This window comes from Puma concolor, chromosome A3 (assembly GCF_028749965.1).
Source record: "Puma concolor isolate L17-30 chromosome A3, mPumCon1.1.hap2, whole genome shotgun sequence".
Classification (NCBI taxonomy): Eukaryota; Metazoa; Chordata; class Mammalia; order Carnivora; family Felidae; genus Puma; species Puma concolor.
The window spans coordinates 23,046,525-23,073,550 of NC_141669.1; the positions used below are offsets into that span (position 1 = coordinate 23,046,525).

The following is a 27,026-nucleotide window of genomic DNA, read 5'->3' on the forward strand; positions in this document are numbered from 1 at the left end:
GGGGCCATTGGGGCGGCCAGATGCCGCCAGCCGTCCCGGAAACGCCAGCGCTTTATATAGTGCCCCGGGAAAGCTTTGAGTTCCCAGCTCTATTTTTCTTTCCTAGCAACTCCCCCCACTTTACAGATAAGGAAACTGAGGACCGGATCTGTGACGTGTTGCAACGCACAGCGCTTCACAGCGTACGCAGCCTTCACATAGCTTCCCGTTGGGTCCTCACAAGGACCCTGTGCGGGTACAGATGGTGCCGCTTAAAAGTTGGGCAAACCGAGACTAAAGCAGAGCCTGGACCAGAACCCAGGTTCCTTGACTCCTAGTACAGTGCTCCTCCGGATCGTCTTTGCACAACAATTGAAGTACCAGAGCTGGCAAGGGCCTTAGAAGGTCATCCGTCCCAACCCCTTCATTTTATAGGAAGAAACCGAAGCCCAGAATGGTTAAGGGACTCGCCCAAAGTCTTACAGCTCGTAAATAGCACAGCCTGGCGTTCGTACTCCGAGGTCTGTGCTCTTTACCCCGGGCGAGGCGGGAAGACCCAGGAGTACAGACTCCTTGCTCCCCGAACTTCCCTCCAAAACAGCTGAAGACTTGGTTGGGGCACACCCTCGCCCGGTCTTCCCTCCCTCTCTATTTTTTAAAAAATTCTTAACAGTCGAGTTTGCTTCTAACGCCCGATTACTATTAGATGCATCCTAATTGTCCCGCACGGAGGGCGGCCGGAATATCCTGACTGGTTAATTTTTTGTCTTCAGGGCTACCCCTAACAGATTAATTGTAGGGCCGAAAACAAAACCCCCAAAAAAACAAACAAACAAAAACCAAGAAGCGTATTGGGGGTGGGGGAAAGCAGTGGGCAGCCAGCCAGGCCGGGAAAAATAGGCTGGTCGGCCCCGCCGGGCGGCGCCGCGCCCCGCCAAGGCCTGGCCGCAGGGCGGCGCGGGCACCCCGCGCGCCCAGGGCTCCCGCTGCACCGGGCGGCGCCGCGGAGTGCGCCGACGACCGCGCTTGGCCGCGCCCTCCCTGAGAGCCGCTCTGCGCGCCCGGCTCCCGGCCTCGCGGTGGCGCCTCACTGAACCGCCCGTCTCGCTCTTCAGGCTGTGATTATTTTGTAAAACCCGGCGCCGAGGCCCGAGCGGCCGCTCTCCGGGGCCCCGCCCCGCGCCCCTTCCCAGGGCGGTGGAGGGAGGAGGCCGCGGCGCGCTCGGGAGCCGGCGAGGGAATCCCTCTCCCTCCACGTCACCCGAAAGCGAGGGAACCCGCACTCGCGTCCTCTAACGCAAATGACCATCTTTGGCAACGTGCGCCAATGGAACAGACCAAGGGCGCTGGGCTCGGGGGTGCGCGGGGGTAGAGAAAGGCCAGGGCCAGGGCCGCCTCGGCGCCCCCAAGCAGCGCCCGCGGTCCGCTCCTGCCCAGCCACCGCCTTTCTTCCCCGCGCGGGGAGTGCGGCTGGCGTCAGCGCCGCCGGGAGCCTGGGCACCGAGGGGAGCGCTGTGCCCGCCTCCTCCCGCGCCTCTTCCTCCTCCTCCTCCTCCTCCTCCTCCTCCTCCTCCTCCTCCTCCCCCCGCCTCCCCGCGCGCTCCTCCCCGCAAGGTGGAGTCTGGGGTTGACGTGAGTGAATCCACATGGTACAGGGGCTGGAGAATAAAGAGTGGAGTTGAACTCGTGCCATTGTAGTGACTCATCTCGGGCAGAGCGCAGGGGCTCCGAGCGAAGCGACGAGCAAGTGAGCGGCGCTCGGCGGGCCCGGGAGCGAGGGAGAGAGGCGCGGCCGGGCGAGGCGGCCCGTCCGGGAGCGGGCGCCGGGGAAGGGGTGCAGTCGGGCGCCGGAGCGGCGGCACGGGCAGCGGGGCCGCGTCCCTCTCAGCGCCGGCTCAGCTGGAGCCCCGCGGGCCCCCCCCTCCCCCGGGCGCAGGCTGCTTTCTCCCGGCAAGTGTCCGAGCCGCTCCGAAACTCCGGCGGCGAGTCGACCACAGGAAGTTTATTCTCAGCTCCTTTTCTAAAAGGAGGAAATAGAAGTTTCTCCCAGCCGGCAGTCTTTTCTTTTCGCCTTTTTCGCCCTGTCTGAAATCGGGGGGCCCCCGGACCTGGCAGGCGTGACCCGCCGGGCTCCTGCTCTTTTTTAATTTCCAGTTTTTGATCCGGCCAGCCGTCCCGGCCGGGCTCCGGCTGCGCGCGGGAGCGGGAGGGCGCGCGCAGGGGAGGGACAGAGGGACGCGCGGACTTTTAGAGGGAGGGACTGGGTGGCCCGCCGGTCCCGCGGCGCTCGCAGAGCAGGAAAGAAGTGCGGCGCGAGGCGCTCGGGAGGCACCGTCCCCGGGCTGTCGCCGCCCCCCGTCCGCGCCCGCCACAGTCGGGGAGAAGCCCGGGAGTGAAGATTAGAGCCCGAGGCGCGGCCGGCAGGGAGCGAGCGCGCAGCAGCCGGTGCGCGGCCGCGGCGAGGGCGGGGGAAGAAAAACACCCTGTTTCCTCTCGGGCCCCCACCGCGGATCATGTACCAGGATTATCCCGGGAACTTTGACACCTCGTCCCGGGGCAGCAGCGGCTCACCTGCGCACGCCGAGTCCTACACCAGCGGCGGCGGCCAGCAGGTAGGTGCGAGCCCTGGGTGCACCTGGCGGCGCGGGTGGACCCCCGCCCTCCTCTCTCCGCCACTGCCTCTTTTGCTTTCTTTTCCCATTTTTGGCTTGGCGAGAAAATTCCTACGGGGTCACCGTTGTAGGTTCTGGATTTTCGTGTTGTCCGCCCACCGTTCTCCCCCGTCACTTAAAAAACAAACCAACAAACAAAACTGGAGCGGGGAGTGGGCTTGAAGAGCCGGCCAACCTTTTCCCTCACGCTACACCTTATCCAGACGAGCTCCTGGAATTGCAGCCCTCCTTCCCGGGAGCCTGTTAACTCCTCTCCCAGAAATCGTTCCCCTCTCCCCCTTCACTTCTCCGTGGTGGGTAAAAAAAAAAAAAAAAAAAAAATCTTTGCACTCACTGGCCCCTCCCGACATCCAAGGACTCTTCCTGTGGGAAAGCCCTCTCCCTCTCTGCCCCTGCTCCCCATCAGTCTTAATTTCTGAAAGAGGTTGGGGATTCGGAAACATGGTTGGGCTCCTTCAAGTAATCCAGAGTGAGAGCGAGGGTTGTCGCCCTGGGAATAGGGTGCGAAGGTCAGGAAGGAGGAGGTCAGCCTTGATAGGCTCCGGGCCTGCGCCTTTGTGCCCCCGTGCCCATCCATCTTCCGTTCGGGTCAGAGAAGGAGCTTGTACTGCCACCAGAAGGGGCGCCTTGAGGGTCTGGGAGGGTACCTGGGGCAAGGACGCCTGCAGAGAAAAGTGGGGGTGGGGGAAGAAGAGGCCTTGCTTAGGCTCTTGGGTGGTTCTGGAAGCGGAAAAACAACTTGTTTCTAAAGCAGCCGGACTGGTTTGCGCTGGAAGGATTGTGCCTGCGATCTGTGTCTATAAATACCAGAAAGGTGCTGCTGGGGTGGGGGTGCCAGTGGGGTGCCTGCATTGGGCAGCAGCCACTCCCCTCCCCCAGCCCACCCCCAGGCTTCACAGGGAGCTGGCTTAACAAACAAGGCCACTACTACCTGAAGCCCATCTCCCTCAGGATCTGTGGAGTCTCTAGCCAAGTTGGCTGCAGCCAAGAGTTGGTCCCGTAAGGCAGTGGCCTTGGCCTCCAGAAGCCAGCCAGCCAGGAGGGGCTGGGGTTGGCTCCTGGGAGGGGTGGACCCTGCCAGAAAATAAAATGGAAACATGGCTCTCTTTAGGATCTGAAGAGGGATACCTTGTTCCAAAGTGATCCCCAATACTTGGTGAGTCCCCCAAATGGCTTTTCTGTGTCTTTCCTCTACCTCCCCTGGTGTCTCCCTAAGCACCGGCTGAAGAAGACCTAGTCTGTGCATTGAGGGCACATTCAGTGCACCTTTAATAATGAGCACCAAGGCGATGAGTTTTCAGTCTTGTCCTGAAAGTGATTTTGTTTGCTTTCCCTTCCCAGCAGTGGTTTTTATTGAATCCAAGTAGCATTAAGCCACGGTTTGGAGTCCTGTATGCCCATTGCCTCACTCTTTAATTCAACAAACGCCAAAACATCCCTCTCCTCCTCCCGGAATCCCAAAGAGCTCTTTTGATATCTTGTCTGTTCCTTTTGCTGCTGTTTTCGTGGCGGTCATCGCTGCAATATTACAATCTCGCCGCCTGGCTTTGCTCAGACCCTGGGGCCTGAATGGGAAGTCAGACCGGACATCAGTGCCCCGACTGAATAATCTGTGTCACTAGGGCTTTGAGCCCAGGATGTGAGCAGAGGCAATTCCCTGTTTTGGAAGAAAATCAGACAGGAAACCAGTGCGAGGAAGAAGGAAGAGAACTCGGTCCGGCAGGGTGTAATGGGGCCTCATTACTGAAGCAAAAAGCAGCTGTTGGCTAATTCCTAGCATGCTGTAACACATGAGAATGTTGCAATTAGTAATAACTAGTGCATGGGTTCTCGCATATACGCCTGCCTGTTTGGCCCGGCAGCTTGAGTCGAAGTGCCTTTCAAACCAGAGGGATTGGCAAGGTAATGCCGCTTTGGACAAGTCTTTCAGCCTGTCCGCCTCTGGGGGGAGGGGGGGAGAGAGGGGTCTTGTGGAGGGGGGAGGTTTTTCCACCATCTCTCCAACTTGGAGCAAAGCTGTTCTGTGGTCCTCAGGACTGACTTGAGAGGCTTTTGTTACTTCACAAGTCTGTGCTATGACCCTACGGGCTCAAGGTAACTTTATTACATACCAGATACAACTTGTAATCACTTTATTTCCCTCAGCTTCCTTTATGGGGAGGCTTTCCTGGCATTTAGTGGGGTCTTCCTCCTTTGTGGTATCTCAGTAGACCACTCAGTAGAAGAGGGTTCTCTGGTTTTCCTTTGGGCAAGTGAATATTATTTTTTCCTGCTCTGTTTGTGGGGTCTAATATTCCTGATAAGTTTGTTGCTGTCTTTTCAACCCAGAACCTTATCTCTGGCTTCATAAAGCTTGATTTTAACACATGGCCATGAGTTCCAGGGACTTCAGAGGGGTGGGGGGCAGATAATTCTTTGTTAAAACCACTCTTCGTGTATATGGCAGGAACTCGAAGCATGAAAAATATTTCCTGTTCCAGTTATAGTTTTAATCTCAAAACATTGGTGATTTTGTTTTGTCAATAATAGTTGCACATGCCTCCCCCTCCTGGCCTTTTCTTTTTATTGTTGTTGTTTTCTCTCTCCCCTAACTTTCCTAGGAAAACACCTCCCAGATATATGCCCTGCCTGGCTGCTCGACTATTACGGTTTCAGGACCTGAGCATTACGCAATCAGCCAGTTACACAAACATAGGTCATTTCATAACTTGTTTTCATCAGCTGGGCCCCCTTTTAATGAAAAAACAAAACAAAACAAAACAAAACAAAAACAAGATCTAGGACTTTTCCAAGGCTGCCATTTGTCTGTTCCTCAGATAATGTGAAAATAAACCAAGAGGGACAGTTCCTCTTTGGAATCAAGGAATACCAGACTTGCTCTCTTCTTTGGCAACCGCCCTTTCCCAAGAGACAGACAGACAGACACACATACACGCACACATGCACACACACAAAATTCCCCGGAGTGAACTTTTGCCAACTGTACCAGGCTGGGACATTCCTCACATCAAAGAACTTTTACCAGAAATGACTGTGATTCCCAAGTCAGTCCCAATCACACCTCTCTACTGCCCCCTACGGGACATTCTTAGAAGAACTGTCTGGGGAATGTATTTTTCCAGCCCCAGACAGTGTTAACTTGGTGAGTCTTCGGAATTCTTAGGATTTTTTTCTTTTTCATTCAGGACAAATAAATGCCATATATTTAAAAGTGGTTAACTAGGAACTGCCTGACTTTGACATGCAGTTTTCTTAAGAAATTTTGTTTTGTTCTAAATAAAACCTGGTTGAAAAAGGAGTGCATTTTTTTCTTTCCCTGTCTTGATGTTTGTCTGATCTTTTGGGTAACCAGGAACAATGTCTTCAAATTCCCAAGGCCTGCTTTCTTGCTGTGTTTGTATCAGGACACTGGGAATTTTGGGGGGGGAGGTGGTCTTCAGAATTGGCTGGAAGGTGGGAGGTCTATATATGAAGGGTTTGGTGGCCCCCCCCCCCTTTGTCTTTGATCCTGTAGATGTTGTAGATTAGGATCAAACGAAATGTTATCCCAGGAATTTGTCTGTTCTACTGATTCTTGATGGTGGAAGTCAGCGTCAGTTTTTCATCAAAGCGAACGGGGTGAAATAGCAGTCATGTATTGTCTGAGAGGGTAGCTGAATTTTTCTGTCCAGGCCCCTGAGTGCATTGCCATTACTTTATTTCTGCCTGCCTTATTATTCAAAGTGAGTGTAAAGTTAGGGGCCTCATTTTCTTTTTTTCGTTTGTATCTTGATGCAAACACACCAGAAGTACACATCCAAATCCTGTGGTCCCCTTCATAATTACTCACTGAGGAGACTAAATACTTCTTTGAGTGCCATGGCTCTTAGACTCACGTTTTACAATGCCCCTCTTTTGTTTTGTTTTTTTTTTTCAACATTTATTTATTTTTGGGACAGAGAGAGACAGAGCATGAACGGGGGAGGGGCAGAGAGAGAGGGAGACACAGAATCGGAAACAGGCTCCAGGCTCTGAGCCATCAGCCCAGAGCCCGACGCGGGGCTCGAACTCCCGGACCGCGAGATCATGACCTGGCTGAAGTCGGACGCTCAACCGACTGCACCACCCAGGCGCCCCAGAATGCCCCTCTTTTGGAATTGCCTTCAGCAAATCCTTTTGAAAACCCTCCCTGCTAACAAATCTTTGTCCTTTGAGGGTGAGCTTGATATTTGGAAGTTAGCAAAAGACGTGACATATAAGGAATCAAGTCTGACATAGAAGGTTGGGTGATCCAGCTGGGTCCAAAGCACAGTATGACCCAGAGTTGTCTCGATCTTGATCTCAAGAGTCTTCCTGTGAGAGCAGGCACCAAGAGAGGGCACACCAAAGTAGGCACTTTGGCCATCTATCACTTTAGGTTTTCTTCCCCTCTGTTAAACAGGAATAAGGTGTTGGTTTTTGAGAACTCAGGAAGCTAACTTTGTGGTCTATTTGTTGAAAGAAAGAAAAAAAATAGCATCATTACTTTGTGGACATGTCTCATCCATGTTGCATGTGGTATCTTTTGATGGCCACAGCATTTCAACATGACGGCAGCTGCTCTGATTGAGGCAAATAGATCTGTTCCAAACCCCACTTGGTAACTCTATCCCTCTTCAACTCATTGGGCCAAAAAGAGAAGATATGCGTTCTCTTGCCCAGCACCATCTCACTGGCAGTGACTTGGCCATACTCACCCTGCTGGAGTCAAAGGGAATATCAGATGCCATGTCCTTCCACTGAGTGCAGAAGGGGTACATGGAATAGTGGGCATTACCCTTCCCACCCTCACCCGGTGCTTTGGAGTGGGGGGTTCTGGCCAGAAGGGCCCTGGGAGGAAAGAAACTGGGGACGCTGACAGGTAACTCGGCATCAGTCGCTCTCTCCTGTCCCTTGTTTTTCTTCTCTCCCTTGTTTGCTTCACCCTGGCAGTTCAGAGGAGGAAGGGGAGAGTGGTTCCTTTGAGCGAGCCTGGGGAAGAGAGGAAGCTGACGGGAGGCAAATCACCTGAGAGAGTGTTCATGTAAAATGTGGGGAAATCATGAGTTATTAGCAACCATTTCCATCGTGACACAAATGGCTTTCTTCAGAGAGGAAAGGTCAAAGTGATACCAAATGCAGAATCTGTGAAGATTGATTGAATTCCATATAGAAGGCTTTGGAGAAAATGACACGTTTAATAAAAATAGAGAGCATTTGGGTCCAGCCGGACCTCAGTTGTGCTCTGGGGTGTATGAGGTAACATTTGCCCTCACTCTGTCCTCTTCCCCTGAGCCAGTCTCTGGAGATTTTGGAATTTTTCTTTTCCCATGCTGGGGATGTAAAGAAAAGAAAAAGGGGGAGGGTGGTTCTTAAGAGAAAGAACCCAGTCCATTTCCAGGTATGCACAGTCCTACCTGTCTGCCTGCTGAGACAGGTCACAGGTATTCATGGGCTTCGTGGCTTCAGTGGTTGGGGGCCCAGTTGAGAATCAATGTGATGGTGGAATACCTGGCCGACAACACCGCCCCTGACTTCCATCTCAAATGCCATTTGTGCCCAGCTCACGAGTTTCTGAGATAAGCTCAACCCCATCCGTGTCTTCAGGAAAATGGGAATCCACACCCTGCTTCCTAGATCCTAGACTGCTCTTGACCCTCATTTCTGAATCCAAGGCCTAGCTGTAAAATTCAGGAAGGTCATTTTCCCAAATCAGAAAGTGCTAGGCTGCAGGGACCCCTCTGACCCGACGAAGCTTGGTGGCCGTAGGGCGCTGTGTTCTGAACTGTCTTTCTTAAACAGGCGGGACTGTGGGAGCGGGACTGAACAGCCCCGTGGCATCCTTAAATATAGGTGCTTCGGGATAAAGAAGGGTCTTTATGATGCCAGAGACACACAACAAATCTTGTAAGGGCTCGAACTTCAGCTTCAGGGTCTGAGTGAGACTCCCTGGGTTAAAGGAAGAGTTCTAATTGTGTTTGGCTTTTTGTGTTCCCTCTCTTTATTCTTGCCCCCCCCCCCCACCCCGCCGAGCATTTGGAGAGGGAATGGGCCTCTAGAACAGGGGGCGCCAAACTATGACCCACGTGTCTTTGTAAATAAGGTTTAATGGAATATGGGCGCACCTATTTGTTTACATATCGTCTGTGACTGCTTCCACGCTATAATGGCAGAGTTGAGTAGTTGCGACAGAGACCGCATGACCCACAAAGCCTAAAATATTTACTATCTGGCCTTTTACAGCAAACGTTCGTCAGACTCTGCTCTAGGAGGTCGGTGGGGGCCAGTTTGTCCTTTTATAGGCATTCTTGCCCACCCAGAAGTCAACAGAATGACACAGTCAAATAAAGCATCTGGAGGCTTTGCCAGGCTGGAATGCCACACAGCCGTCCAGCATCTTTGATCCCGTCCCTGGAGGAGGAGCTCCCAAGGGGGCTGGAGAGCCCCCCTCCCCCCCGGGGACTCAAGTGACGTCCTGGGTTCCCTGCTGTATCCCCCACCCCTCCCAGCACACGCTTGGTGCTGCAGCAGGGCTCGTGGTGTTCCAGTGCTCACAGCTGGGAAACCCCGTGTTGGTTTCTGCTCAGTATTAACCCTTCCAGAGAGCACCATGACTTATCCCCAACATGATGTTTGACTGATGGTCGGGTCTGCTGGCAGAGAAGACTGTCAGGCTGACTTCTGGGACCACGGACCCCCTAGCCTCACCTCATCTCTCCTACTCCGGTGTTGCTTTCTGAGTAATACCTTTGGAGCTGAGACAAGTCACATCGGCCAGAACCCATTTAAACTTGTGTGAGTGTCTCAGAGAGGCTCCTCTAGGAGACAAAAGCCTTCTTTATCACAGCCCCAGTCCCCTGTGGGGATGGGACATTGTTTTCCTAGGGCCAGTGTGTTATCCAGATGGCTTTACCTCCCTCTGAAACAAGTTGTACATGCGTTTCGAGGCAGTCATTACCTAGTGCCTTGTTTTTATGGCTGTCTTGTTTTGTCTAGACCAAGCCATTGCTGCAAGCAATCTGGCTGTTGGCCGGGGAGCACATTCTGTAGAACCAGAGCGAGGGGACCGAGAGCCCCCAGAGGGGCTGAGAGTCGTCCACTTACTCCCAAGGAGTCTTAGTCTCCGAGCTGTGCTTTAGGGTTTTTGCTTGCTTCCCATGGGCTGAGAGAGGAGCTTTTTGTGTGTCTGTTGGAATGAGGAGTGGATTTCTTGGATGCCATCCGGAAAGAGAAGCTGACAGTTCCCTCACAGAGGTGGAGGGTCCCATCGAACCATCATGCTGGATGCCTCAGGTGCCCTTCAGACCCAGAACCTGACCTGAAGAGAGACATGGAATAAAAATGCCGGGTGCCTCCCAGGAGTGGGAAGCTGACCGTCTTTCCCGGAGCCGCCCCAAGCAGAGTGCACGGGCACCGTGGTGATGCGTGACCGCGGCGGCGGTGCTGCTCGTGATGACGATGCCCTTCCATTGGTTCAGAGCGGCGGTTCTCCACCCTGGCTGCACGCTAGAATCTCCCCAGGCATTTAAAAAAAACACCTTATCAGAACCCCACCCCGGACGTGTTATTTTAGAACCCTAATGGCGAGGCTGGCTCCGGCCTTGGTGTTTTTAGAAAGCTCCCCAGAATGTTCTAACGCGCAGCCTTGGTGGAGAACACCGGAGTGCCTTTTATAGCCAGCGATTCTAAGGAGCTACTTGTTTAATCGTGACAGTGATTTGCGAGTTTGGTGTTCAGATTCTTCTTCACAGACAGGAGAACTAAGTCCTCAGTGATTTCGCGAAGGTGTCCGCCCGGGCCTCCTGGCTCCAGGTGGAGGGTTTCCTGCCACCACCTTCCTCTCCCCCCCCGCCCCCCCCCCCCCCCTGCCAGCTCCCCTCCAGCAGCCCAAGAGAAGCGTAGCTGTCTGGGCCTTGCGTGCCTCTGCGCACGCTCAGCCACGCGCACGCGTTCTCCATCCTCTGCCTCCTCAGAGGCCCAGCTGAGTTGTCCATTTTCTTCTCCTTGAAGATCATTTCCTACTTGGAGTCTTCCGTGTTCACTGCATCCTTCCTTCCTTCACACACACACACACACACACACACACACACACGCACACCCAGCTCAGGCAGCTCCTGATAAAAAGCCGAATCGTCTTTGCCTTCCAAGGTGACTCAGAATCCATTGTACTGGACAGCTCTTCTCATAGTATCCCAGAATCCACTGGTAACTTCACCGAGTCTCACGATTCATCCCACTGGGGCTCTCCTCGCCCAATCCCAGAATCCATCGTGCTGGGTCATGCTTTCTTCACAAAACGCCCTTGCCCCGGGGCCCCAGGGCAGTCTGGGAAGGGAGGCAGAGACGTGCCACCACCCAGACTGGGGTCAGGCAGCTGGCAGGGGAGTGAGCAAGGAGGGGTCCCCAGCTCCCCCAGTTACAGTGAGGTGCTCTAAGCTCCACTTACTTGTATAACAGGAACCCAGGTGTCATCACCGGGGACAAAGGCAACGGTGGTGGCAGCCGCCATTGCTGCTAATACTTGTACTCCTGGTTGGTCTGACCAGGCCAAGATAGGAAGGGAAGCTATAGCACCTGTGCCAGCGATAGCACGATTTCATCTGGGATCGGACCTGTGGGGCCTCCTGGGTGAGAGGGGCGGTCGACAGGGATGAGCTGACACCCTGAGGGCAGCAGGGGTGGCTACGGCACTTAGGTCTGGATTTCAAGGAAGAAAAAAGCAACACTACGGAAGCTTGCGTAGCACCGTGTTTGAGAGCCTCTTTGAATCCTGACCCCCCCTGCGTACGAGCCATGTGGCCTTGGATAAGTTACTCAATCTCTCTAAGCCTAAATTTCTGCCTCCAAAGTGGAGATAATGGTCGTTCTTACCTCAGAGGGAGAATGAAGGAGATAATTTAGGTCAAACACTACCATGGTGCCTGTCGTTTAGTAAGTGCTCAGCAGGTGCTCTTATTGCTTTCATCTCGTCACCCACCAGATTAGGGAAGGAAGGAGCTGCAGAACTCCTTTGTGTGGAGATGGGGGTCACCCGAGGATGACGGCTTCATTAGGGGAGATTTCCCCTGAGGAGCTGGAAGCCATGGGCTGCGGGGGCAGGGAGGCCCTTCCTTTCTCCCCTCACTTTCTAATAGTCGCTCTGAAGAAAGAGGAGCTTGACCCATTTTAGTGTTTGTACTCTGTCATCATCTTATATTCTAAATAGGATGCTTCCTGCAGCACGTTCCAGAGAGTTCTGCAACTTGGTCTGGGCATGAATTAAGAGACAGGGAGAAAACGCTGAGCTAGCAGCACGAGAGTTTCCCACAGACACAAACATGAACACAGATAGATATGTAGGTAGGTAGGTAGAGACGCAGTGTGTCTGCCCCAAGCAAGATGGCGGTTAAGGGCGAGGAGAAGGAAGGTCTGGCCACAGATGCTCACCCTTGCAGTCTCATTAGTTGGAGGACACCTTTTCCTGGACCTGGTCTCACCCTGATGGGGTCACAGCCCCATCCTGAACCTATTCAGAAAGTAACAAAAGCAGGCACAATAAGTTTCCTGGTGATCTTTGTTGCCCCCCCAACCCACCCAACCTGTGGGTGCGCCAATGTCCTCAGAGGGTCCCGAGCCCCAGTACCCTGGGGACTAATTGGAGGTGACCCAGAGGCTCATGAGGCTGGGTAGGAGGCCTGCGCTCCTGCAGGTGCAGGCAGAGCTAGCCTGCTGAGTGTTGAGTAGCTAGGGGCCGCATCTGTCCTCGAAGTCATTTGGGGTATGACCACATCCTTACGAGCCACCTGGGGAGCGAGTTGCCAGGACCTCCGGGGAGCGGATCTGACGTGGGGCCTCAGGAGTAGTTAGGATCCCACTGATTCTTGGGTTGTTGGGTGTCCAGGGAAGCCCACCCAGTGTTCCGACCTTGGCCCCCCCAAGCACTGACTCTGCTTCGCCTCCTGGCTCCGCTTGTCCTGTTCCATTATGCACCTGTTGGCTCAATACTGTTTTTTCCTCATTTCAGAAGTTCCGGGTAGATATGCCTGGCTCAGGCAGCGCCTTCATCCCCACCATCAACGCCATCACCACCAGCCAGGACCTGCAGTGGATGGTACAGCCCACAGTGATCACCTCCATGTCCAACCCGTACCCCCGCTCGCACCCCTACAGCCCCCTGCCGGGCCTGGCCTCCGTCCCTGGGCACATGGCGCTCCCGAGACCTGGCGTGATCAAGACCATTGGCACCACCGTGGGCCGCAGGAGGAGAGATGAGCAGGTACGGCTCAGATCAGTGTAAGGGAGCCTCGTCAGTGGCTTTCTGGGCCTCAAAACGCACAGTGTTTTTCTGTGGAATGGTGGGGAGCTGGGGGAGCGGTCTGGGAGCGAGCACTGGGGAGAAGACGGAGCTGGGGACCGGGGGCACACGACCCTCACCATTGGAAGCAGAGCTGGGGGCCGGGGAGTCAGGCCCGGCTCTGTCATCTTGCTCATGTCCCTTAGAATCTCCGAGTCTCCGTTTCTTCTGTTGCAAAATGGGGATCATGGTACCTGCCAGCCAGGACTTGTTGCCATGCAAATGAGATCACAATTGTGAAAACACATTGCATGTGGTAAGGTATCAGCAAATGGGAAGGACTGTTAGGACCTGCCTACAGTGGTGTCCTTCCCTGATCCTTGGCAGCGAAGCCACAGGACAAGCAGCCAACGAAACTCTGGCCGGGAGCTTTTTTTGGATTAGCCCTTGATCGTCCCCTAGGGTCTGTGGCAGGTGAAACACTCAGCCGACCTGCAGGGTCGCCCTCCAGGCCCACTCGGTGTCCGGGGCCTCCGGTTCGCAGCAGGAGCCCATTTCGGGTGCCTAGAATCCCCGTCCCAGGAGCGCAGGGACGCTGGGGTCTTTGGAGTTTGCTCAGCTGCTTTAGCTGACTGCGTGTGAGAGGAGGAAGTCAGGCATCAGCTTTTTTTATTCTCAAAGGGTTCAGCTTTGAGAAGGAGTCAGCCTGGCAGGGAGGGACACCAGAAAGTGTTGGGCCCGTGCTCTCTAGACACCATCTACCCATACCGAAAAGGCATGTCGTCCTTATCAATAGTGAACCAGGGTAGTGATGGGCCCCCCGATTCCCCAAAGAGAGGTCAGAATCATGCATAAAAAGAGGGAGTGAGCCTTCCAAGAGCCCCATCAGTCCCCCTTCACAGATGACACAACCGAAGCCTCAGACAAACATGCCTGGGGCCATTTGGCAAGAGAATAGGGAAGTCTGGACAGGAACCCATTCCCTGGATTCCCTGTGCAGTGCTCTCTTACCAATACCATGCCACCATGGATCCAGGGAAGGGAAGATACTTTAGCGGTGAAATCCCTTTTTCAAATGAGATATTAGCCTGGAGGATCAATCCTATCCATTTCCATCACTGTCCACCTCCACTCTGAGACCCCAGGTCCACAGTGTTCCAATACAAGGACCTTCAAACATGGTGCCCTGTGGATAATCATGGATCCAGTTCCAGCAGTCCCCAGGGTACTTAGAATTACAAGGGTCGCCACTCCGAGACACTGGAAGCATTCATGGGCTCTCTGTTCCTCTGAGGACAAAGCGGGGCCTTGCGTCCACTACACGCTGGTTTGTTCTGCTAATGGTAGGAGTCCGCGCAGGGCGACATGGAGAGTAATAGACACTGTAATAGATGCAGCTCTCCGTTGCTGTGGGGGCAGATGGCCAATATCCCCCTCACTGTTGCTTTCCGTAATTGTAGATATTGCAGTAGCAGTGATCATAATGTCCTTTATGAAATACGCTTCCTTCAGGAGCCCAAGGTGTCAAGCTTTCTAGTCACCGATGAGTTGGATCCCCCCTTATGTAAGTGACCCCGAAGTAAGAGCTGGTCTTGCGAGGGATTCCTGAACTAGCAGGACACAAAGCAAGATGTGCTGAGCACTCTTCCTTCTTTTCTGGGCCTCACCCACACTAAATTTAGAAGCTTCTATCTGGAAGGGACTTTGGAGACCAGCTTTTCCAGTTTCCCCTCTGTCCCCATTTTACAGATGAGGAAACAGAAGTCCAGAAAGGAGAAGGGCCCTGTCTCCTCTCACTAAAGTGAGTTAGTGGCAGAGCCAGGACTGGAATCTACCTCCTTTGACCTTCAGCCCTGTGGTTTTCCCACCGCACTACCCTAGGCATGCCTTTAGGACAATCTGTCTGGAGGATTTCCTTCCTTTTCGGCGAGGGAGGGAGAGAGCCAGGAGCATTTTGTCCCACATCAGTTAGGAATTCAGACAATCATCTGGCAGCTTGGAGGAAGCCTGGGGAGTAGCATCCTAGAACCGTGGCTCTTTGGGTTCCTAGCCCTTAGGGTCTTTTCTCCGAAGCTGATTTCCTCCTTCCTGACTTCCCCCAGGGGGAGGAGCCTGTGACCCAGAGCCAACATGGTGCCTCACTGCCCTGCTCCAAGCCTGCCCAGAGGCTGCCTCTTAGGCCAGTGGCGGTGACCCGAGGAGGCCGGGAGCAGAGGGTGTGTGGCTTGTGGGTGGGAACTTGGTGGTGCTGACACACTCAAGCTTTAACCGCGTTGAAGTCACCACCCCTGAACACTTCCTATGCTGACAGCTCCCCCACGTTGCCCCATACCTTACAGATAGCGGAGAGACTTCTGGGCTAATCAGGAGGCCAAAAGCGGTCCGGAAGCAGCCAAAGGGGGAGGGAGGCTGAAATGTACCACAACAAGCTCTTCATCTTTTCTGCCCCTCGTCAGTGAGGGATGAAGGCCTTATCTGGGCCTCAGGAGGAGCCTGGTAGCCCTTTGCGTGATGAATCCTGAACGCCGGGCTGCGGCGGGGCCAGCAGGCCCTCGGTAACTCTGCTGGGCTCAGGTTGAGACAAGTTTAGAAGCAGCAAGTATTCAGAGCCGCAGCCAAGTGGCCTCATGACCTCAGCTGGGCAGCCAGTCCCCACACAGGGCCAAGGTGCCAGGTTTGTGCACTATGGATCTCCGGTTCATCTGGATTCTTCCAGGGCTCAGAAAAAGCTTCAGAGAGGAACTTCGGAATTCCATCTTCTTTCTAGCACTTTCTAGGTTAGAGAGGGCACTCACACTGAATCTTTTTGTTTGTTTTTATTTTATTTTATTTTTTTTTAATTTTTTTTTTCAACGTTTATTTATTTTTGGGACAGAGAGAGACAGAGCATGAACGGGGGAGGGGCAGAGAGAGAGGGAGACACAGAATCGGAAACAGGCTCCAGGCTCTGAGCCATCAGCCCAGAGCCCGACGCGGGGCTCGAACTCACAGACCGTGAGATCGTGACCTGGCTGAAGTCGGACGCTTAACTGACTGCGCCACCCAGGTGCCCCTTTTTGTTTGTTTTTAATTCTTTTTTGTTTTTATTTATTTTTGAGAGAGAGAGAGAGAGAGAGAGAGAGACAGAGCACGAGTAGGGAAGGGACAGAGAGAGAGGGAGACACAGAATCCAAAGACAGGCTCCAGGCTCTGAGCTGTCAGCACAGAGCCCAACACAGGGCTCAAACCCATGAACCGTGTGACCTGAGTCGAAGTCCGACCCTTAACTGACTGAGCCACCCAGGCGCCCCTCACACAGAGTCTTCATCTGATCACCACAGAAACTTTTTGGAAGGCAGGGCAGGTCCCAATAATTCCATTTTCTAAATGGGAAATCTGAGGCTTAGAAGGTTTGGTGATTTGTCCATGGCAACACAGAAATGTCACATCAGGGTTTTGTGGTTTTTTTTTTTTTTTTTTAAGTTTATTTATTTAGAGAGACAGCGTGAGCGGGGGAGGGCCAGAGAGAGGGTGAGAGGGAGAATCCCAAGCAGGCTCTGCACCAACAGCACAGAGCCCGACGCGGGGCTCCAACTCACCAACTGGGAGATCATGACCTGAGCTGAAACCAAGAGTCGGATGCTTAACCAACTGAGCCACCCGAGCGCCCCCATATCCGTGTTTTGCTTCCAGTCTGCCTTAGACCTCTCAGAAGAGAGAATATGGAGCCTTTGGCTCTCTAGGGGAGGCAGAGGATTTCAGAGGCCGGGGCTGAAGACAGGGCGTGAGGACGGAGGTGGAGGCGGGACGAGGTATGGGACCCTGAGACCAGGTCTTTGGAAGGGGCCTGGGGACTCCCAGAGGCAGACCCTGTGCTCTCTGTACCCCACCTGGAGACCACTGCAGGGGGCAGAGGCACAATGAGGGTGGGGCTGATGCGGGAGTGGAGCTGGGTCTGGTTCTTAAACGCGTGAGGTGAGGTCGTGGAGGAGGTGAAGGAACATGAAGAGGATATCCCAGGTGTGAAGAAGGTCCCCGGGGCAGATGCAGGACGAGGCGGGGCTCAGCCGAAGCCCTGGGAGATCTGAGGTGCCAGGAGGCTGGTAGGTCTCCCTAGTGTGCCAGGCTTCCTGCCTCCCCCCTGAGCCACACACCTTGACTGCTAGAGGGTGGGGAGTGGATTTGAAAGTTGAGAAGGTGTGACGAGCCTCTCTGTGCTCAGGTGGCCTGATGCCTCAGAGGGACTTCGTGTCCAAGGAGTTGACTGGCACGTTTTCATGCCAACGTTTGGAGAATTTGATGTGGGGCTCTGGCACCTTGGTTGGGCCCATAGGGTTACCTCAGTGTAGACAGAGATGGGATTGTCCTCTCCGATGCTGTGCCCTGCTTTGCTGTTCAGGATATCACAGCAACAGACCTGCAGGGTTGTGGGGAGCCCTGGGGACTCTGACCTGGGCCCAGTCAGGTCCGTGACTCCCTCCCTCTCTCAGTGGGGACAGTTTCTCTCACCCCTCCAAAAGTGGCTTTGGCTTTTTTCCCATGTTGTCCCTTAGGGTAGGACCCAGATCTTACTCCTCTAAGAATCTTCTAAGCCTTCAGTACTGAGCTTGGCACGTAGTAGGTGTGCTATCAGTGTCTGAGAACTGCGCAGAATGGTCTTTCTTTCGGAATTACTTTCGGCCTTGGCCCACAGCCATCTCCTCCTGTCACCTCTGCCTGCACTGAGGGGCACTGGGGTCACAGGAAGGGCTGTATGTAAACAGAGTCTCAGCCCTATGTAGTGGAGCGGAGTTCTTGCCCAGGGGGCATGAGTCACAGGCCCCCAACCAGCCTCCTTGCAAGAAGCTAGATGAAACGCTCTGCAGAGGGATTTTTGTTCATTTCGTTTTCTGATAAATCTCCAACCTCTCAAACCACGCCCGGCACATGGAAGGTTCTCATTTGTTGAATGAATGCGGGTGGTGGGCAGCAGGATTTAATGTGCCTGGGGGGTCCCTTCTCCTTTTTGCCTGTCCTGTCCAGCCTAGCATTGTGCCAGGCACACTAGTGAGCCCTCCAGGTTGAATTGTGAGCCACTGGCACGCTGGGGCTGGTAGAGGAATTGGAAGCCAGGTGGTATCCATGGCCCACCTTCTGGCAATAGAACATTCCCCCCCCCCCCCCCCCCCCCCCCCCCCCCCCCCGCCATGGTTCTTACTCTGGGCCGAGCTACTTAACCAAATGGGGATAATGAGGCTTGCAGAGTAGGCAGAGTGGTGGGGAGGAGTAATTGGCCAGGGTTTGGGAGAAGCTGTGTAAGTGGGTGGGGCCAGGCCTGGCTGGTATGAAGGGACTCTGGGAGGAGCAACCCCAGCTTCTCCTCTCTGGCCTTAGCACTGGATCAGGGCTGACATGATAAATGCTACCATCTTGTCTGGGCTGTTGAGTCCTTGACACGTTGCTGTCCTGTTCTCCCCCTCAAACCTGGGACTGTCACTTTCCAGGGTGGGCTCAGCTCTAAGTGTCCTCCCGGGTGGCCACAGCAGGGAGCGCATATTCTAGAATTGCTGAGCCCAACCACACTCCTCCCGCCTCTCTCCCTTCCCCCCATACCTATCCCAGAAGAGTTTCTTAAAATGTAGTTAGGAAACAAAGCTAGGGAACCATTTACCCAAACCTAATCATGATCCTTGACCTTGGCCTCTAGCTGTCCCCGGAAGAGGAGGAGAAACGTCGAATCCGAAGGGAGAGGAACAAGCTGGCTGCAGCCAAGTGCAGAAACCGACGCCGGGAGCTGACGGAGAAGCTGCAGGCGGTAAGGAGCTCCGCAGGGGCCGGGGGCCCTTCTGGGTGGGCACGTGCTAGGGCCCCAGGCCTCCTGGCCTCCCACCCTCTCCTTGCCCACCAGTGGCCTGTATAGATGAGTCAGTGCAGACAGAAACATTCCTTCCTTTGAGCACATAGGTTTAGCATTGCCCTGATTAAAGTAGAGATTGGGGGAGAGTGCTGGCCTTTGGCACCAGCCTGGGCCCAGAGAGGGAGTTCAACAGCCTGCAGGGACCCAACACCTGTGCGTCTCCTGCTCTCAGACCTGCTGGGGCCCCTGGGTGAGGGATGGCACAGAGTGTTGGTATTGCTAGGCCCTGAGAGCCCGCACAGGCCCAGACCTGCCCCCTCTGGGGCTACTTCCCAGCCTTCCAGCCGCCCCCATGCCTACCACCAGCAGGAATGATCCAAGCTAGCTGGTGTGGACAGGGGGAGACTGCAGTCTGAGGGGGTCTCGAAGCTCTCTGGGTCTCATGGAGATGGTCATGTGCCAGCTGAGTCGTACTGTCTTGGGGTTTTCTCGTATCCTTCATGGGCAGGAGGATTCCTAATCTCTGCTATGAGCCTGAAGCTGTCACCTTGGTACCTCATTCTGCCCTGTGAGTCACTCTCCCCTGCTGCCTAATTGCCCACACCTGGGGGCTGTGGCCCTGCCCTTCCCTCTCAAAAGCCTGACCTGACCAACGTCACGTAACTCCCTCCAGAGCCTAGCCCTGCAAGATGGGCTGAATGGCATGTGGAGGAAGCCCCAAGTCAGGACTAACTCTCCTGAGCAGAATGTTAGAGGGAGACTGTTGGCAGTCCTTAACAATGACCAGCCAGGGACGGGCTCTGGAAATCACAAATTACCTTACACATCCCATGACGTTCTCGAATGCTCCCAGGTACCATCCACCCGCTTCAGGTCCCCTTTGTCCAAGAGTGAGAGCTCTTGGGGATTGAATGTGTACTGTGTGAATTCCACGTAGCCTGTAGTGATGTCCCGTGGAGGTGTGTGTGAGCATCGGGAGGGAGACCGGGAGCTCTCCGTCACTAGGTGAAGAGATCCCTTAGTGATCTGTACTCCCTGGGTAGACTCCCCCAGGAGAGTCCTCCCTACCACTAACCTTCTAAGGGGCCAGGTCCTCTTGAGTCTACCCTGGGTGCTCCCTACCACTAGCCCCAGAATAGCCCCTCCTCCTCCGGGCCGCCTGCTTTCCTCCCCTCCCTCCCTCCCCCAGAAGCCTCACGCCCTACTCCCCCGCCGCCCCACCCACCCCAGCCACCCAGGCCCCTGAGCCACATCCTCCACAGGAAACCTCTCATAAGCTCATGACGTTCGTCAGACCCTTGAGACAGATGGAAACTTTTTTTCACTGTGGAATATGCTGTACTCTGCTCAGCGAAGCTCTGGCCCACATCATCTCATTCTTGAACGGGAATCTGTGTTAGGGGAAAAGTGGGGAGGAGGCTGTGACACACACCTTTTCACCTTTCATACCTGCTCCTTCCATGTGCTTTGCTGCTTCTCTGGCTTTGTACCAAAGGGAGGGGGCCGAGCTCCTCGCCACGGGACCCTGCCACCCTCCTCGCCTGCTCAGGCTGTCAGGGTCCTCATCTGTTAAAGCACAGGGACTGAACGGAATATTCTCCCAGGGTTCTGTGAGTCCCGAAGCACGTGCTTCAGAAATTAGAGTAAAAAAGGGAAGTGGGGCGGTGACGATTTAGCGGGGACTAATGGAGAACTTCCTGCCAGGCTGGCACTGTCCAAAGCTTGTGTGTGCAGCGTAGAGTTTAGTGTTTATGCATCCACAGGCAGGCTGGACAGGGGTGAAGGGGTATGAGAAGGACTGTGGGGGGGGGGGGTGCGGTGCAGGGAACTGCATGCTGCTCTCCCTTCCCCTCCAGACCTCACTGTTCCCCCCTCCTGGGAAACTGCAGTCCTGGCAGGGGGGCAGTAGAGCCTGGTATCATATGGACTCTGGAGTAGATACATCAGGGTCAAGTCTGGGCTACCCTGTAACCTGCTTGCTCTGTGACACTGGGCAAATGACAAGACCTCTCTGAATCTCAGTTTCCTCATCTGCAAAGTGAGGTGACTGATGATGCCTGCTTTAGAAATCTCCTGGAGGATTGATCTGCAGTGCCTGGCACAAAGTAAGCCCTCGGTCGTGGTGTCATTTCAGCCTTCCTCCGAGCCTACTTTCCTCCTTTCTCAGGAGCTTTGGACATAAAAGGAATCTTGAGCCACCAGGTGACTCAGAGCCAGTGGGGTCCGTGGCCAGGGGTGTGAGCGGGCTGCTTTCACAGTTGGTCCTCTGGGGACAGCTCTGGTTTTCCTTTTCTCACCTGGATTGGAAGCCAACCCCACCCCCACCCCAAGCAGGTCTCCCCGGCAGGCTCCTATCCCTCACACACCTCTCTTCCCCCTGCAGGAGACAGAGGAGCTGGAGGAGGAGAAGTCAGGCCTGCAGAAGGAGATCGCTGAGCTGCAGAAGGAGAAGGAAAAGCTGGAGTTCATGTTAGTGGCCCACGGGCCCGTGTGCAAGATCAGCCCCGAGGAGCGCCGATCCCCCCCAGCCTCTGGGCTCCAGCCCCTGCGCGGTGGAGGCGGCGGAGTGGGTGCCGTCGTGGTGAAGCAGGAGCCCCTGGAAGAGGACAGCCCCTCATCCTCATCGGCCGGGCTGGACAAGGGCCAGCGCTCTGTCATCAAGCCCATCAGCATTGCTGGGGGCTTCTACGGGGAGGAGCCCCTGCACACCCCCATCGTGGTGACCTCCACGCCTGCCATCACTCCGGGCACCTCGAACCTCGTCTTCACCTACCCCAGCGTCCTGGAGCAGGAGTCGCCTGCGTCACCCTCCGAGTCCTGCTCCAAGGCACACCGCAGAAGCAGTAGCAGTGGGGACCAGTCATCAGACTCCTTGAACTCCCCCACTCTGCTGGCTCTGTAACCCAGCTCCCAGGGGGTCCTCGTCACTGCCTCCTTCCCAGGGACCAGCACCTTCAAGCACTCCAGGGCCGTGAGGGCAAGAGGGGGACCCTACCCGAGAAGAGAGCTTCCCGGCTCTGGGGACACCCAGGTGGGATTTGGTGGTGAGGTGTTGAGGACTTTTGGTGATCTCTTAGAACTCACGGGACCTCCTCCCTCGTTCATCTTGCAAAGTGAATCCTGTGTCTTGAAAAGCCTTGGAGAACTTGGTTCAGTGGACTCAGGCATCTCTCTGGCTTCTGAAGAGCCTGAAGCTGGTGTGGACCGTTCCTGTCCCTTTGTTACGATCTGTCTCTGGAGTGATGGTGTCCTTCCCCGCCCCACCAAGCATGCTCAGTGCCTTTTGGTTTCACCTTCCCTCTATTCGCCCCTTCCTCTCCCCAGTGTCGATTTTACTTCCTCTTGGTTTTTATCAAAGTTGCCATGACATTTCATCGGGGTGGTCTGAATATTAAAGCTCTTCATTTCTGGAGATGGGGCAGCAGGTGACTGACTCTTCTGCTGGGGCCGACTTGTCCAGAAGGGGACAGTCAATGTGCAATACAGAACCTTCCCTCCCTTGACACTCCCCGGTCCACCACCATCTCCAGAACCACCAGCAGGGCTCCCTGAGCTCTCAAGGAGATGCTGCCATCACTGGGAGGCCTAGAGGACCCTTCCTGCCCATCCTTGGAGACAACTTTTGGAGGAGCGGCTTGGCCAGAAGACAGGGTGTGAGTGAGACAGCCGGGGCACAGGTTGGGTTTGCCAAATGCCTAATTACCAGGCCAGGAATAGTGCCAACAAGCCACACAGGTGTGTCCCAGCCAGCTTCCCTTGACCTGGTGTCTTGAGCAGGACGTCTCCTGTAATTACTGCCTCGCCATCCTGCCCCTGGACCCTTCTACTAGACCAGGGAGGTGTCCCTCCCTGGGAACCGCACAGCACTCCCAAGTCTCTATTGGCTCTGCCATCCCCGGTCTGGCTCTCAGGGTGACGCCACCCACAGAAATTTAATGAGCGTGGGCCTGGGCCCTCCCCAGATTGCTGCCCGGGGCAGGGAGTGGGGGGCACCTCCCCAAGCCTTGAAGGCACCTTTGCTGTGAAGGGAAAGGTAGGGGAGGAAGGAGGGGAGGCAGAGTGGGATTCGCCTCTCAGTGAGATGTCAGGCCTTTTCTGCCCTCTGTGGTCATCATCTGCTACCTGATGGAGTGCTTTCTCCCTTCCACACCGTGTCCTCCCAGTGTGCTCCTCAGGTCCAGCCAGCCAGCTGTGAACCTCTGGCCCAGAGCTGTTGCTAAGGCTTGGGGCTTTCATGCCCTTCCTGGGGGCTGCTGAAATCAGAGATGAGATGTATTGCTTCCCACTGCAGGGGGCGGGGCGTGGGGGCAGGGGTCCTCCTGGCCTCTTGCAAGAGCACAGCTGAGCGAGGGCCCTGCCTCCCACCCCTCTGAGCCTTTTTCTCCCTAAGGCAAAGCTCTGGCTGATCTTCTAGAATTGGCCTCTGCTGGGCTAGTGCTTTGGGGGAGACCCCACTGTTGTGATTCAGCTCTAGAGATCATTGTATGATAATTTAAAATTATATAGATATTATTTAAATCAAACCCAGTGGGGGTTAAATTTCAAAGTTAGTCTCGGGAGAGAAAGAGAGAGAGAGAGAGCTGTGACACATTAGCTCACTTGTTCCTTTCACACACCCAGGCCTCGAGGGCGGGTCCTTACTTAATGCCCCTGACCCTCCTCTGTGCACTAAAATGGAACACGCAGAATGGAGCCGCCAAATGCTTAAAACATGCAGCCCGCTCTGACTCGAAGTGATGTGGGGAAGGATAAGCCATGCAGAGAATGGAGTTTAAAAGAAAAATGATTTTTTTCCCCCAAAAAACCTTAAAAACGTTATTTCCCACATTCCTTGGCTATGATGCTGCCCTCCCGATTTCCCAGAGGTTCTGGGCGGGGCATTAGATTGGGCAATTGAGTTTCTGGCTTTGGATTAACCAAAGAAATAGCAGTCAGCCAGGAAACGCAGGAGGTGGGCAAAGAAAACTGGGGTGCGCTCTGCTCCGAAGGGCTTAATCATCTCAAGTGGTATTTGTGGCCAATTGGGAGCTATTTGCTTCTTTTTGCATATATATATATATATATATATATATAATATACATATATTATATATATTTCCTAAATGAAGCTGCTTTTTGGTGTTTTATTTCTGAAAGTCCCTTTGTGCCCCCCTTTGCACAGCACTGATCCCGAGGCAGGCCGTAATCTGTGACTTGGGGCCAGGCTGGACATTCCTGAGATAGCGTTTGGCCTTAGTACACAGATTTCAAGCTGTGTTGGCTTTGGGACCAGCAGAAGGGAAAAACCACCACCTCACAGGGCTTTAGAGGCCTCTAAGCTGCGTTCCCATTCAGGACCCCCGGCTTTGTTCTTGGAGGTGGTTTGGCTTCCCCAAAGCCAGAGGTTATTTGGGGGAAGGCTGACCATTCACACCTAACTCATGAGCATATCCTCAGTTAGCTGAGGCTTCTTCTGGCTTGTTCTTGAAGTTCCTGCACACACACCATTGTTCCAGAATCACCGGACTCCAGGCCTGCTTTCTCCTCCCGTGGCTCCGACTAAAGGAACAGCTGCAGTGGGGGCGCCTTGGTGCTTAAGCTGGGAACTGCTGGGCCTCCCCTGTGTCCCCAGCCGCGAGGCAGCTGGTGTGGACTCCAGTTGGGCTGCAGGCAGCTCTGGGACGGCATAGGGCAGGCGCGCCTCGACAGGCTAGTGTGAAACACACGGTCCTCATGGCCACCTGGCTGGCCTCTCTGGGATCCGTCCTCTTCCTGGCTGAGTGGAGGGACACAGCTGCTGACACAGGAAAGAGAGGAGATCCCAGGTGAAGCTTAGGAAATAGCCGGGGCCAGCTGCACGCAGAGCTTTCGTGGGGAAGTTTGCAGAAAGACATCATTGTTCTGCCTGTGAGAAAGGCCAGGTGCGCCCACTGGCCAGTCACACAAGCATCTCGGCCAGGAGCCATCAGAGGCTATGGCTTCCTTTCCTCAGGCTTTGGGGACAAGAGTCTCTTCTCTGCTCCCACTGGGCTCTGAGTCTAAGGGAGGGCTCGACGCCATAGGCAAAGGAAATTTCCTCCCCTTGATGGACCAACAAATGTTCCTGCAATCTCATGTTTACCTTTCAGGTTGATCTCCTTTCCTGATCAGATATCACACAGCCCCTTGAAGAAGGAAAAGAATAAGCACCTACTATGTGCCAGGCACTGTATTAGGCACTTTTATAAATATACCCTCTTTAGGATGAGACTAAGGGGCGAGGGTATCCCCTGTTAAAGGCCCCCAAGTAATGGATAAACAAAAACACTTAGAGGTGAGAAGGTCCGTCTTCAAAGATCTCAGGCAAGGTTTCCCTCAGTCGGAGGTTTGTTCTCAAAGACCCATCCCCCACAGTGCCCTCCCACCTCCAAACTTCTTTTCCCTCTCCCTTGTCATGTGCTCCTTTGCACTCCTCAGATGGTTGGAGGGGTAACCTGAGTCCTTCTAGAATTTGTGGACCAATAGGATACGTGATGTGTGTAACTTCCTTTAAAAACTTAAGTAAAAGGGTCTTGCTACTTTCTGCTTGTTGAGTCTTCTTGGCATTTATCTTAAAAGCCAGCATCTCACTATTTATTGACAGGTTGGGTGTGTGTGTGTGTGTGTGTGTGTGTGCACGTGCACACGTGCGTGCGTGCCTACATTTCCAAGTGTGCCTCCTGCAGCTTTTAAAAAGAAAACTCAGTCATCCCACTACTAATTTGACATCTCATGCTTCTAGTGTTTGGGCCATACATTAACAGAGGGTTTTAATTGGCCAGTGCTGATGTGTTCAGGAAAGGCTGGGTCAATTTGAGCGGAGCATGGGAAGGGGAGGGGGAGAAGAAATTGACGTTTATTTTATTATTTATTTAAAATGTTTACATCTTTGTGTTGTACCAAGCCTGAATAGAAACAGCATTAAAGTACTCAGTTCCTCTCTCCCTCTCTTTCTTCATTTTTGTTTTTAAATTTAGGCTAATGATGCTTTTTTTTTTGTTTCTAAAATGACTTGTGACATGTGCTGTATAAACTGTATAAAAAGGTTCTGTTCTTAAAGACGGATGGTCATTCCTCTGGGGACAGTGGTCACCAAGAAGTCTATATTGTAAGAGAATACAACGTTCCTCAAAAATTATTTTCTCTGTGTGATTAAACGTTTATTCCATTTATTTTAGTTTGTGGTTACTTGATATCGAGGAAGAAATTATTTGCCTTTGTATAAAGAATAGGTGTCAGGGTGTCTTCTGCAGCGAGAGATGTATATATCGTATTTTGGTATATAGTGGAAAACCATAAATTTCGTGCATCTGTATTTGAGATCTGTCAATGATGTGGAGTAAAGTCTGCTATAAGATCCTGGAGGAAACAGGTTGTACAAGAGTCATAGCTCTATGGGGAATTTAATTACCTTTCTGAGCATCCTTTTTTTTTTTCTTTTTCTTTTTCTTTTGTTTTTCTTTTCTTTTTTTTCTTTTTCTTTTTTTTTTTTTTTTTTTTTGTTTAAGTATTGGTGAAATGGTCCCATTGGAAAGGCTTCTAAATAGGCCTCTCCAGGCAGGACTGCGAGCTCAAAAATCTTTGTATAGTTTTGAAAATTGAGGAGTAGTTCTGCTCTGAAGCATCTCTGGTGGTGTTTTCTGTTGTTTTGTTATTTTACTGTAATCCAAGCCTACAGTATTTGCACTAAAGAAAGCTTGTTAGAAAAAGCTTGCTGCTATGGAAGAAAGAACATATTAAACTTTTTTTTTTTTTTTTTTTTTTGGTTAGCTTTCCCACTTTCAATTGAGTAGTTTTTGTAGAATAAAATGATTAAGATTGAAGAGCCTCTGATGGTTGGTTTATTCCATCTTTTCTTCCCGTCTCTCCTGTCCCTTCTCTTTTTCTTCTAGACTTTTCTACCTTTGGCCTTGGGGTAGAATTGGTCTCTCTGGTGGGTGGGCACGGCGGGGAAATGGCCCTCCTAGGACCTCTTTCTGCAAAACGGTGAGGTGGGCCTCTGGCCCTGGCTCACAGCTGCCCCCATTTCCTTTCTCCTGCTTCTCCTCTTGAACCTCCCCCAACTCCTCCCAATCCTGTTCCCCTTTCTCAGGGCCTGATTCTCAGCTAGCTGCCAACTACTGCCAAGGTGTGAGCCAATAAAAGTTCAAGGTGCTGTCCCTTCCTGGAGGTAGTTTGTTTGAACAGGTTGGTCCTGGAAACCCACGAATCTTCAAAGAACCAATTAAACGTGTCGCGAACATTGTCCAGGTGGTCGAATGAGATCACGTGTGGGAAAGGCCTCGGAAAACAAC

The 27,026-nt window shown here is 53.5% G+C and overlaps 1 protein-coding gene and 1 long non-coding RNA gene across 4 annotated transcripts; one reads left to right on the top strand and one right to left on the bottom strand.

Moving 5' to 3' along the window:
- Window positions 1-1,657: 1,657 nt before the first annotated feature.
- Window positions 1,658-25,904, top strand: FOSL2 (FOS like 2, AP-1 transcription factor subunit). Of its 3 annotated transcripts, none has more exons than XM_086700266.1 (4): window positions 1,658-2,591; window positions 12,652-12,903; window positions 18,587-18,694; window positions 21,120-25,904. In XM_086700266.1, the coding sequence occupies exons 1-4, from the start codon at window positions 2,493-2,495 to the stop codon at window positions 21,636-21,638; spliced, it is 978 nt and encodes a 325-aa protein (XP_086556392.1). In that variant the 5' UTR covers window positions 1,658-2,492; the 3' UTR covers window positions 21,639-25,904. The 3 variants fall into 3 exon arrangements, with proteins under 3 accessions (XP_086556392.1, XP_086556393.1, XP_086556394.1); XM_086700267.1 differs by lacking the exon at window positions 1,658-2,591 and adding an exon at window positions 2,605-3,807; XM_086700268.1 differs by lacking the exon at window positions 1,658-2,591 and adding an exon at window positions 3,831-4,553.
- On the bottom strand, window positions 8,667-15,628 carry LOC147582316 (uncharacterized). The gene is made up of 2 exons (XR_015248966.1): window positions 15,254-15,628; window positions 8,667-12,726 (listed from the first exon to the last, which is right to left on the bottom strand). It is a non-coding gene; the product is annotated as an uncharacterized LOC147582316 (long non-coding RNA).
- Window positions 25,905-27,026: the final 1,122 nt, after the last annotated feature.

What these genes read in the sequence shown, in the direction of transcription:
- FOSL2 (XM_086700266.1), top strand. Translation starts at nt 2,493, where the DNA reads ATGTACCAGGATTATCCCGGGAACTTTGACACCTCGTCCCGGGGCAGC. An exon ending in CCAGCGGCGGCGGCCAGCAG is followed by an intron (nt 2,592 to 12,651) that starts GTAGGTGCGAGC and finishes TCCTCATTTCAG; the next exon opens with AAGTTCCGGGTAGATATGCC. An exon ending in GCAGGAGGAGAGATGAGCAG is followed by an intron (nt 12,904 to 18,586) that starts GTACGGCTCAGA and finishes CTTGGCCTCTAG; the next exon opens with CTGTCCCCGGAAGAGGAGGA.